This window comes from Leucoraja erinacea, chromosome 7 (assembly GCF_028641065.1).
Source record: "Leucoraja erinacea ecotype New England chromosome 7, Leri_hhj_1, whole genome shotgun sequence".
NCBI classification, from domain to species: domain Eukaryota; kingdom Metazoa; phylum Chordata; class Chondrichthyes; order Rajiformes; family Rajidae; genus Leucoraja; species Leucoraja erinaceus.
In genome coordinates this window covers 22,554,016-22,567,565 of record NC_073383.1, presented here as the reverse complement: position 1 = coordinate 22,567,565, position 13,550 = coordinate 22,554,016, and the positions used below count along the sequence as shown (strand labels likewise).

The 13,550-nt window shown below is 38.6% G+C and overlaps 1 protein-coding gene across 4 annotated transcripts in view; it reads right to left on the bottom strand.

The window, feature by feature from the left end:
* The window catches only part of atf2 (activating transcription factor 2), a 129,392-nt gene that overhangs the window by 3,360 nt on the left and 112,482 nt on the right, over window positions 1-13,550 (bottom strand). For all 4 annotated transcript variants that reach the window (XM_055637930.1, XM_055637933.1, XM_055637931.1 and 1 more), the window contains 2 exons: window positions 9,110-9,316; window positions 7,100-7,205 (listed from right to left, as the gene is read on the bottom strand). In XM_055637930.1, coding sequence (XP_055493905.1) covers window positions 7,100-7,205; window positions 9,110-9,316 — 313 coding nt within the window. The remainder of the gene's footprint in view (window positions 1-7,099; window positions 7,206-9,109; window positions 9,317-13,550) is intronic.

Here is a 13,550-nt window from a genome sequence, read left to right as displayed (position 1 = left end):
ACAGAAAATCTCCCACAGGGTAGTACTGCATCATGAATGGGAAAGCTTGCAGCTTAAATAGAACAGTGACCAAAGACTTTAATCTACCTGCTTCTATTAGGAAACATATAGTTAGCTCCCTTGGATTGTGAAATGGACAAGTTATATTTGTAGCAATCCACTGGAGGCGCAGGGAATGACTAGAGATTGTGCAGCATATTCAATTTACCAGGACTACATGAGTGACATCAATTTTATAAATTATATTTGTTTTAACGTAAAGAAAATTTGCTTTGACTGGAGACCTCTCTTTAAGTGGTAGGTTATCGGTCCAAGGATGTAGCACTGAAGACCTTTTTATTTAAAGCAAAGATTTCTTCATCTGTGGTTCAACTGCCAACTACTTGCAGCGATGGATGATTACTGTACCTGATTCTAATGATGCACACACAGGAGAATAAGCACTGTTTAGACTCTAAATGCCACCAGCTGTTCTACAGTTGTGGAGAATTAATTGGATCCAGATTTAAAACTAAAACCCTATGCCATATCTGACTCATAATTCAACTAATGACACGCTTCTCTTGCAAGCCAAATTAATATTTTCATGAAAACCAAAAGTGTTTAATGCAAGCCAAAAAACAGATTAATAAAAATGTCTACCAGATAATGTTTTGCAATACATCAAATATCCAAATGAAAACCTAAAAGTTTTGAATTCACAATGCTAAGAGAATGTATGCACGGCTTCCTGATATGCCTTTTATAAATTAGAACATATTATTATTCATACTAGGTGATTACAGCATAATATATAATGAACGCATAAATCCATCCTATTATATTTGCTCAAGCTACTGTGTTATGGTCTTACATTGCTATCGCTCTTTGGCAAACATCTGAATAAGTTAAACATTTAAACATATATATTGTTATACATTTATATATTTTCTCACAGTTCAGTTGTTGCACTTGCAATCTGAACATTATGCTGCCCATCAAGAAGACAGAGTTTATATTTAGGGGAAAATATGTGCACAGTATGAATGCCAGTATAAGGCACTATCCGCATCAATAAGAAAACACATGCAGAGCTGTCAGGTTGTAGCAATGACTGACTAATCTCTATAGCAATCACTGTCAATAGCAAAGGTCTGCAGTTTTCTTGTATAATGTAGCTCCAGGCTACAGTGTAAATCCTGAAACCACTCAACTGATTGTAGATCAAAGGACTCTGAATTATGCTCCAGACCAGGAAAAAATTATGTATAAAATCTAGAGAGATGGATGGTTTTTGTATCAGTGATTCTTTTTGAAATAATCTTCAATGGAATAAAGATACTTTCAGTGTTCCCATTGTTTGTTGTGAATTTTTATGACATGTATGTTCATCTCAAATGTGTACGAATGAAATCAAACAAAATGTGATTATCTTTACATGTATTGGATAGTACACTTCGACATTTATCTTTCAAACTGCAAAAATAATGTAAAAATTCTATATTGGTGGAACATGAAATTTAAATAATAAATGGATCTAGTCTGCATAAATAATTAACCTGGTTGTTGCTATTTATGTATGTTTATGTAGTCATTCAGGAGTTAATGATAGGAGGTAGGCACTGTTTTTGTCCATTGCCCTGTTTGCCTTGATTGCATGGTTAGCATTTTTCCTTGACTCCTGTAGTCCATACGGTGAAGCTCTCAGTGTGGAGTGATTGGAGAGGAATAGTGATGTTACAAGAGGAAATAGTTTGAGAGTTGCCGGCAAATTTGGTGTGGAGCTGCTGTCGGGGTCATGGGATAGGAGGTGCTTGCAAAGTAAAAATCACAAGCTGCTTCTGTATATCCTGCTAATAAATTGCACTACTTTTGAAGTATGCCAGTGGTGAAAGAAGCAGACATTTATATATAGTAGTGTCAAGTTTCTTGAGTGCTTTTGCACCTGCATACACCTGGACAAGTGTGGAATGTTACATCATATGTAATGTCCAGGTAATGGAGAAGCTTTGGGAAGTCAGAGGAAGAGCTACCTGTCAAGTCTGTGTCCTGTTCTTGCATCTATGTGGCAGGTCTCACTGAGTTTCACATCACCTATAAGCTTCTCATATATTTATGCTGCAAGATTCAGTAACAGTAATGCCCCTGTCCCACTTAGGAAACCTGAACGGAAACCTCTGGAGAATTTGCACCCCACCCAAGGTTTCCATGCAGTTCCCGGCGGTTCCCGGAGGTTTTTGTCAGTCTTCCTACCTGCTTCCACCACCTGCAACCTCCGGCAACCATCTGCAACCTCCGGGAACCGCACGGAAACCTTGGGTGGGGCGCAAAGTCTCCAGAGGTTTCAGTTCAGGTTTCCTAAGTGGGACAGGGGCATTACATCACTGAATGTCAAGCAAAGCTGGATTAGTTCTGTTAGAGATGGTCATTCGTTAGCACTTGTATGGTGTGAACATTACTTGCCATTTTTCTGTCCAAGACTAGGTTATGCATGTCTTGCTGCATGCTAACATGGATTACCTTGTTATATGAGAAATTGTTCATGGAACCGCTCAACAACAAGCCAACCACTGCTAACAACAGAATGGAAAGCAAGTCGTTGATGAAGCAGTTGTAAAGCTGTGATGCTACCCTGAAGAACTCTTGGAGTGAAATCCTGGAGCTGAAATGATTGCCCTTCAACAGCCAAAATCATTTATTTGCACTGGACAAAATAGTTGGCACAAAAGGGTGTTCCTACACCTGTAATATCTTTTGTTTTACTTGAACACAATGCTGTCAAACTTGAATGCAGAGGACAGCCACTCACTCCTCATCTCTTGATATTAGCTCTTTTGTCTATTTTTAAACTGAACAGTGATAAAGTATGGAGCGCTGTGGTCCAGCTGGAACTCAAATTCAACATTGTCAATGCCAAGTTAATAACACTGAAGCCATTCATTCCATCACTCCATTGATGTTTGAAACTATGTAAATAAGGATGTCAATTGGCTGTGTTGGATTTACAATTTTGTTAACACACTTTATTTAGTAGGTGTCTTATGATGTCTGTATCAAAAATGCTTTGGGAACATTGTTGGAGCCCAAAACTTTAAAACTGGGAAGTTGTTGGGATGACAGAGTTGGCCTTGACCATTGATATCTCTTGCAGTGAGAACAACTGGTCAAATACTTGATCTGAATCATTTATATTCAGATTTCAGGCCAAGGTTTTTACATTTGTTGGTACTTTCATGACATGTTACAGACTGAATCTGCCAGTGATGGCTTTGCCACGTCACACTTGGAACCAGAGTGGTTCTATCAGGAGGAAGCAATGGAATATCAAAACACTCACCACCTGGCAAAAGATGGTCAATAACATTTCAGCTGAAGCTTTCGTGCTGATAGTCGGTGTTGTGCCATTAGTAATGATGAGGACATTTATTTGCCTACTATCGTCACAGATGAATGTGGCAGAACTGGTGAGTTTTGGTCCAAACTATTGATCATTGGTGTGTTTGGTTCAATTTAAATATGTATTTTAGCTGCAGCAGGTTGTCAATCATATTCAGGAGCTTCTGGTATGCAAGGTTGAAGCAAGGTTGGCCATCTGCATTGATAATGAAGGAAGAATGAGGGATATGCTGAGACATAGCATTGAGCAATACAATTTTATTGCTGTGTCATAACACCACACAGATGTGTTAAGTTGTTTTGAGCTGCTTGTCCTGTGTTTAATCTATCTACTTACTATGTGACAGCATTACACTGATGACTTTACTCAGTATGGTCATAGAACTTGGTCCACACAAGGTGGCTAAACAACATGTCAAACACAGATGGATCTGTGGCTGGTAGGTTGTGTTTAGATTTCAAGCCAAGGTTTTTTGCATTTGTTGGTACTTTAATTACGTCACAAACTGAACCTGTCAGTGATGGTTTCACGACACCACAGTTGGAAACGGACACGCACAGGCTACGTTCTGTGTATTTGTTATTTGTCCTTGGTGTTTAAAATCAGCTGTAGCATTAGGTGCCGTAGATAGCAAGAAATGTCATTGCCACATTACTGGGGGTTCTCAAAGTAAATTTTGATACCTTTTGGGGCCACTCCTTTCCAACTACTATCTACTTAGTGAATCAGTTTTGTCTTTGATCAGACTGTGCCCAGGATGGTGATGGGAGAGACTGATAATCTGTCTCCTGGGTATGATTCTATATGACTATGTTACAATAGTTGATAGGAAAGAACTGCAGATGCTGGTTTAAATCAAAGGTAGACACAAAATGCTGAGTAACTCAGCGGGACAGGCAGCATCTCTGGTGAGAAGGAATGGGTGACGTTTTGGGTCGAGACCCTTCTTCAGACTCCAGAGATGCTGCCTGTCCTGCTGAGTTACTCCCAGCATTTTGTGTCTACCTTACAATTGTTGATTTTTGCCACAAGTCTTCATGTGTCAGAACAAATCGCATTATAGGGTCAAATGCACTAATGTGTAGGAAGAAATCCTACATCAGTATGCCCTCAGTTATATGCCTTCATTTCGATGCTTCAGTTGTAGCCAAATTGCCAGACCAGGTTTTTCCTTCTTGAATCTTGAATTAGCAAATTTGCAGGTGACACAAAGCTGGATGGCAGTGTGAACTGTGAGGAGGATGCTATGGGAATGCAGGGTGACTTGGACAGGTTGGGTGAGTGGGCAGATGCAAGGCTGATGCAGTTTAATGTGGATAAATGTGAGGTTATCCACTTTGGTAGCAAAAACAAGAAGGCAGATTATTATCTAAATGGTGTCAAGTTGGGATAAGAGGAAGTACAATGGGATCTGGGGGTCCTTTTTCACCAGTCAATGAAAGTAAGCATGCTGGTACAGCAGGCAGTAAAGAAAGCGAATGGCATGTTGGCCTTCATAACAAGAGGTGTTGAGTATAGGAGCAAAGAGGTCCTTCTGCAGTTGTACAGGGCCCTAGTGAGGCCACACCTGGAGTATTGTGTGCAGTTTTGATCCCCTAATTTGAGGAAGGACATTCTTGCTATCGAGGTAGTGCAGCGTAGGTTTATAAGGTTAATTCCCGGGATGGCGGGATTGTCATATGCTGAGAGAATGGAGAGGCTGGGCTTGAATACTCTGGAATTTAGAAGGATAAGAGGGGATCTGATTGAAACATATAAGATTATAAAAGGTTTGGACACACTAAAGGCAGGAAACATGTTCCCGATGTTGGGGGAGACCAGAACCAGGGGCCACAGTTTAAGAATAAGGGGATTTAGAACCAAGATGAGGAAACACTTTTTCACACAGTTGTGAGGCTGTGGAATTCTCTGCCTCAGAGGGCGGTGGAGGCAGGTTCTCTGGATACTTTCAAGAGAGAGCTAGATAGGGCTCTTAAAGATAACGGAGTCAGGGGATATGGGGAGAAGGCAGGAACGGGGCACTGATTGGGGATGATCAGCCATGATCACATTGAATGGCGGTGTTGGCTCGAAGGGCCGAATGGTCTACTCCTGCACCTATTGTATATTGAATGATATTACAATTTGACACATCAGGGAGATTTCCTATGAGTGAACTACAATGATGCGGAATAAGGCCCGACGAGGGAAGGATGGCCAGCTTCTTTCCTTAAAGGATGTTAGTGAACCAACTGGATTTATGCTTCATGATCATTTCTAATGATAACATCTTTTTATACTAAATTTGCAATTTAATCATAAAAGTGAATTCAAATAAAAAAGTTATGGAGGGAGTAAACTCACTGGATTTTACTCGGGTTCTGCGAGATCACTGGCCAATAACTGTACTCGTAGATTTGAAAGGCCAAAACAAAAGTTCTGTGACCCCCCATTAAATCACTCTTGCTTAAAGCAATATAGTCATGAAGTAGGTAGGAAGGGAAAGGTAATGCGGAAATGTACATTGCTATGATAATCTACACAAATCTTAACAGTGAAACAAACTAACACCATTATTTCATTGTTTTCATCGTGTGAATTATCTAGAAATAAGAAAAACTTTACTGCACAAGAAATTTCTGTTAATCCATGGATTAATATTTTTAAATACTTCTCAAAGTAGAATATATTCAATTATTGATATGGATTAATAATTCTAGATGGAATAATGTTCTCAATAGTAATACAACAGGATACCAACAAGAGTTCAATAGTAATTCAGTTTATTCCAATCAATGTTACTGGTTGAAAACAATATACTTTTCCATCAAATAACAATGTGGGAAATATATTTACTGCCTTGTGCTTACATTTCAGAAAATCATGTTTGATTTTCTGAACAAATAATAGAGGGCAGCATTTAGAATAATCATATGCCAATTTTGTGGTGGACCTTTCAATGCACAGTGAAGGCACAATCCAATTTCAATCCAAAATATGCTAGATAGATATAATTTATTTATTTCTCTAGAGAGATCTACAGTAAAGTTGTACTGTGAGTTATAGTTGGGCCATGGAGCTTTAACTAAATTCCATTGTCTCTCTAGTAAAATGTAAGAAAGTACGATTGAAAATAATTTTATAATCAATGGAGAGCGTGCATTCTCAAATAGGTGTGACATTTTAATCTCACTTTATGGACTGATTAGACCTGTGAAGTTTCATTCAAGTGGATGAGTTCAGTCTCACACATTCATTCAAATTTTAATCAAGCAAAGTGAACATTGAGGAACTGTCCCAAGCCGAAAAGTTACTTTAATCCATGTTCTCCAGAGATGCTGCCTGACCTGCTGTGTTATTTCGGCACTCTGTGTCTTTTTTTGTACAAGAAAGGCTAGGCTTGATCAATTTTTGACGTTTTAAGAATTGTCGGTGCACAACAAGCACAGAAGGCAGAAATAATGGAACTTATAACAACTAAATGAGGACTATTTTTAATATGGAATAAAATATGACTTTATTCATAACTGAGATACCAAATGAACACCATACAAACTTTACTAGACACAAATTAATACTCATGCAGACATGCATTTATAGCTGCAATAACTACAATAACCGTATGGACTTTCTAATACTTTACTTTAAATACCAACTCCACTTCCTTGTTACTGCCAACTTAGTTCATTTCAGCAGTATTTCATTTCAATAGCCTGGGGATATAGGTAATGGAACATTACTCACTGTTATAGCCAGATTTCTTCTGCATGGCTGTTACAGGGCAATCTTTATGAGCCAGAAGTAGCTGCTTCAGCTGAGACACTTCATTTCTCAGCAGGGTGACTTCATTCTAAGGAACAAAGGAAAACTTTAACAAAAAGCATCAGCACTACCTCAGGCATCACAAGAGGGAGCAAGATTTGAATATTCTTGCATTATGTAAATGGTTACACTGCCTCATTCAACTGCAGCACTACTCTAAGCAGGTTTGCTGCCTAATTCAGATTAGTGATACTAGTTCTAAATTGGACACTAAAAGTTTTGTCTGCACAAATCCATAACAAAGTCAATCCATTCTGAATTTTATTATATTCCCTGGAGTTAGCTGTATCACCAAAATCCCACCCATGTTTATCTAAAGACAATGATTCAGGAGGATTTGAAACAGTCTTAAAGTTCTGTTATGAAAAGCGCAGTATTTAAAAAAAACACATCTTTACAATATTGTTCTGCACATCTAATAAACTGCTATGTAATCAAAGGTAAACTGCACATCTAATAAACTGCTATAGTAATCAAAGGAAAATAATTATACAATATTTGATTTTGGCCTAAATTCAGTTACTGTTCACTGAGAAATTTTGCTGAGCAGAGAATTGTTGCTCACTGTTGGAACTGATGGTGTTGCTTCACAATTTAACTGAAATTGAAATTAAAATTTTAGGTTTAAAAAATAACTGCAGCACAATCTTTATATAGAAATGTTAATTTTAACTGCCTAAATGATCAATAACCAAATACAATGAATTAGTTAACAGATTTTAGAAAAGTTGACTTCCCAAAATGCTACCCAAATTTTATATAGTGGTCTAGCTTTTAGGTTTTGTGAACATCAATGGGAATTGGGATTCTTTTAAAAAACAGATTTTAATGCAATGTTCTACATTGTTGCTACACGTTTGTCCTATTCTCAACTACTGTAGTGAATATTTGTACAGTTGGGTGAGTCGAGAGAAATTGTACTGTGAGTGTGCTTGAAAGCTCTACATTTGTTTGCTCAACTGCACGCAGCATGAAAATTACTAGCCTTTGTAAAATGGTTAAAAGGCAAGATTTTTTTCTAATATGGAGAGGGAATGATGATTCAAATCGAATCAAAAACTAAAAGACAGTGGCTGTCATTTGCATTTATACTGGTACATAAGAAAACACAAAGCCTAGAACATGTTCAAGCAAAAGTACAGTGTGAACAAATAGGTGGAATAACAAATTCAAATAATGCCAAAGATTCGATAACAAACATTAGATATTGTACAAGATTAAAGATAATCACAGCTTCAAACTAATATGAATCCGTGATTTGCAACTAAAATATAAAATGGATGTAAAGAAAAACCAGAGATTTTTAATCAAATCATGTCTCCTACTGTCCTTATCGTACAGATTGATAAAACCTAAACAGCCGGGCAACAAAAAACATTTAGTGCTTCGTTGTAACACTGTCCAAAGACACCCCTACAATACTTATTAGATGTACAGTTGGGATAATGTAAAAGCAATAATACTTAATTATAACCTACTGCACCGATCATCTGTGCTTGAATGTCAGCTGAGGAATTATAAAAAGAACCTCAAGATTGATTAATGGGTTCATTCAAAGCACAGTTTAATTATTTTTTTGACATTCAATTTTCAGTAAAAGACATAATGGGTGGCATGCTTAACGGCTTTGCTTCTGGCTAAGATACAAAGGAGAACTGAGAAGTTAATGCATTTTCCAAAATCCATCAATATCAGTTCAAGTGGAGCCTACAAGTCTCCACATAAAGAGAGAGCACACCAAATAATTTGTTCAAGATTTGAAGTAATATCATACCATTATTAAGGCTTGTATCACTTCTCTGTTTAATAAATTGGATTTTCAAAGCAACACACAAGTAGCTAAGTGTAGTAAAAATAAATCCACAGTATAAATTCTATAGTATTCTAGTTACCTAGTTAATTCCGACAATGGAACTATATTTTAGGACCTACCTGTAGTAGTACGTTTGTTGAATTGAGATCTTCTGCTTTCTTTTCAAGAGACTGTACCCACACCTTTCTCTTCTGTCTGCACCTTGAAGCAGCTGCTCGGTTACGCTCTAAAAATTTCCTTCTCTTCTCGTCTGGGTTTTCATTCATTGCTCGCCGCCTTCTACCACCACTGCTCTGAATCTGATGTGTAGGCTGGACTGGGGAGCCCTGCAATGAAAGCACCATTCAAATCAGCTTATTGTAAACTCAACGTTCTTGAAAATCAAATCTCTTTGAACAAATATGTTCCAACTTTTTTGCTCTTATTATTTTATTGAGAACATACTTCTCAATATTAATTTCCTGCTGAGCCTGCAGACAAAACATTAATGGGCATCAAAATTATAGGAACAAGCTGTTTGAAACGTGGAGAGAAAACTGGGACTGCTGAAAATTATAAATCTGAAAAAAATAGATTTTTCATTTTTCTTTCCTCCTGGAGTTACGTTGTAGTTATAGCATTTTCTTAATTTATTCCACTGCTTGTAATGTAAAAATTATCCCAATGAAGTAACAATTATAAATCTGTTCATAAATAAGAAATATTAACACAAGCAACAATATCACCTAGGTCCGTCTAATGGCTAAATTGGTAACTTCATGTGGAGTTGAGGCATGAAGATCTAATAAAGTTCCCAGGATAAAATGAACATTTTAAATTCTGAAAATGTCCATAGAAAGCATAGATTAAAAAATATATATATTTGAGAGTTAACAAGTTGTCATCAATTTGATTCCAGATTGGTGCAGCGTTATGATTTTATATGAATGCACAGTAAAAGTATTTTGTCTCAGTATTGCTGACTCAAAATGAAAATGGGTGAAAATGTGTTGGGTTCCTGCTTCTAAGATTATTGCCAGTAACCCTGGTGGAAAATGTACCAATGTAATAATCGATGTTGGGATGGGAAAGGACCAATCTGCCTGGAATGCTTTAATTACTCAGCCCACTGGTAATTACAGTTGGACCAAAGTTAAGGGCCTGCCCCACTTGGACGACCTAATCCACGAGTTTAGAAGACCCTAGACAAGTTGAAAAAAATGTCAAGGTCGTGTTGACTCGCCAAAGTAAAAGACCTCCTACGACCTCCTACGACTATGCCTACGACCTCCTACGACCCCCCTTCGACCTCAGTCTTCCACACCTAAGACCAACTACGACTAGCTACGAGTGGAAAATGATCACATGATAAAATGATGTCATGTTTGCATTTTTTTCTCGGGCCAGTTACCGACTATGACTACCTACGCCAATCTACGACTAAGATCACGACCTACTACGACCTACCTACGAGTAAAAAGTGTACATTTTTCCCATGCCGACCTTTTTTTTAAACTCGTGGACATTTTCTATCAGGCTGGAAAAAACGCCACAACCTACTTGAGGCCACGAGTACACGGAGACCACTCACGAGCATGAGGAAGAGTTACGAAGACCTCCTATGACCTCGTGGCGACCATGCTGCGAGTATGAGTCAAGGGCAAACTCGGCAGAGGTCGCCAATTAGGTTGTGAAAGTGGGACGGGGCTTTAGGCAGTTCAATAAGAGTTCCTGTCATTGCTAGTAGTTTACACAGCAGGAATGATGATAGATAACTGAAAAACTGCAAACAGATTTTCTGATATGGTGTCCATCACAATACTCATCATTAATTCTGATCTCCAGTGTCAACTGTTCCATGTTTACCCAAATCTGTGCCTAACATGTTTCTTACCTCTCACAAATGATGAACACTTATATATTTATACTTAATAATCCAGAGAAACGTTGATAAAACTCAGATGCCAGGGGACAATTTTAATACTTGTTTTGTAAGCCAGCTATATAATGTGAAACCAGCATTACATAAGTTTTGCCTTGGGGGACATAATGATACCCATAGTATATCCAAACCCCAACATAACAAGTTGTATTATATCAAAGTTAGAATCAAAAAGTCAGACAGCATGGAAACTGGCCTATCAGCCCAACTTGTCCATGGCCAAGATGGCCCATCTAAGCTGCCTTCCATTTGCCATATTGTACTATATCAACACAACAAATGCAATCACGAAAACGACTTGCCTCGATTTTCTAAGATGTTAAGAGAGATATGTCCCTGAATATTCAAACAGATGTTTTGTTGAAAGTATCTTGACCGGTTGCATCATGGGCTGGTATGGCAATTCCACTCCACAGGAATGCAAGAGGCTGCAGAGTGGTGGAGTCAGCCTGACCCAGCACAGGAACAGTCCTCCCCTCTATCAAGAGCATCTACATCCGGCGCTGCCTCAAGAAGGTGGCATCTGCCATCCAGGCCAGGCCCTCTTCTCACTCCCACTATCAGGCAGAATGTACAGAAGCCTGAAGTTCCACACTACCAGGTTCAGGAACAGCTATTTTCCCCACCCTATCAGGTTCTTGAACAACCAACACAACCGTAGCCCTATCTCGGCAACAGAACACTATGACCCACCTCTTGCACTACTATGAACTTGTTTTTTTTTCTTAATTATGTTTTTGCACTAATGCCTTGTTTGCTTTTGCACAGCTTTCTTTCAGAATTTTATATGTGATTTATATATAATTTTGTTTTTTGTAAGTCAATGCACCTTTGATGATGCTGCGAGTAAGATTTACATTGCACCTGTGCCATGTTGCACTCATGCATATGACGATAAAGTTAAATTTGAAGTTGAATTTGATGTTACACTGTATTTAAACAAATGTAATATACATCATTTTATCACAATAATTAATTTGCTTCTATTTTTCAATCTCCTTCATTTGCACTAATTGGCATTCTGCTGTGTATTAGAGTGTAATCACAAGGAACGTAAAAAATGACAACAATTTATATTTCTCAATAGTCCTGCTGATCCTTGATATATAACTGGCCACAAAATGATTCCCTTCGAAATACCCTGTATGTTTAATAGTTACTTTTTGCATAATGATATACAAGGTAAATAAATGTGACAATTTTCAGTTAATTTTATTTCTCCCATCAAAAAATGATCAAAAGTGTAAAAGGGAACAGTTTAAATGCTATTTAAGTGAAAAAATATCTGTTCTACGATACAGGTTTTAATTTGATACATATAAGCAAAAATACAGCATGAAATTTAAGACGAATAAAGGGGCAGAGAGTACAGAAGCTCAGAAACACTAATCCAAGACAGTGGGAAGTTGCTAAAATAAAGCCATGCAGAAAATAATTTAAAATTGTTCAATGAGATGTCGGTGTAAAAGCATAAAGGGGCTGTCCCACTTAGGCGATTTTTCAGCGGGCTGCCGGCGACTGTCAAGTTCGCGGCACTCGCCTGAAAAACTGGGAACTGGAACGGCGACTGTCAGAGTGGAACATACACACACACACACACACACACACACATCGCAAAGGTGGGGGCCAGGGAAAGTGGGGGGAGCACTGTCTGAAATTCACACGATGCAAAGCCAAGGTGATACAGACACACACCGCGATGAACAGGAAGGTTAAGATAGCTAGCACAGAGTACGGTAAGTCCTTTAAAAGAGGGGGGGGGGGGGGGGGGAAGGGAGAAGGGGGGAGAAGGGGGGGGGGGGGGGGGGGGGGGAAGAAGAGAGGAAACACTTTTAAGAAGCCAGACAACTTTTAATAAGCCAGAGATACACAGCTGTGAAGTTTAGCGGGCATTTAATATTACCGGTCGGTTATCCTTGGTTCTGAAAACTCGTGCTTACGTTTTTTTTCCCCCAATGAGCCAATGAAAATGACCGGTCAGCAAAGGCAATTAACTAAAAGTACCTACGACTACCTCGACTACCCATAACTACATGGCGACCCCACTACAACTGCGCCTACGACTACAGAATTATCGATTTTCTCCATGGCGACCAATTTTTGGTAGCAGAAATGTTTTCAACATGTTGAAAAATTTGCGACGACCATACTGAGGCCACGACTAGTTCCCAGAATGCGGGAACCACTCGCGACCATGAAGGAGACTCACCAGAGACCATCAGCGAACATGTGTCGACCATGTGGCGAGCGCAGATCCCGCACTCGCCTAAAAAGTCGCCTAAGTGGGACAGGCCCTTAAAGATACCACTAAACCTGCAGAGGTTATTGATATAAAGTATTAAAAAGATTACTCTAAGAGTAGAACTATTAGGACCCAAAAGGGATCATCTTGTGGGTGATCAAAATGATCATCCACAAGATGATGGATGTGTGGATGTCCACGGTATAAAACAATTATGATTTGACTTCAATGAGAAAAAAAAAACAAGTGAACCTTCTTATCTAAGAGTCATTTATTTATTACAGAGTCGTAGAGCCATACAGCATGGAAACATGCCCTTTGGCCCAACCAGTCCATGCTGACCAAAATGCTCCAAATATCCTAGTCCCACTTTTGGCACATATCCTGCTAAACCTTT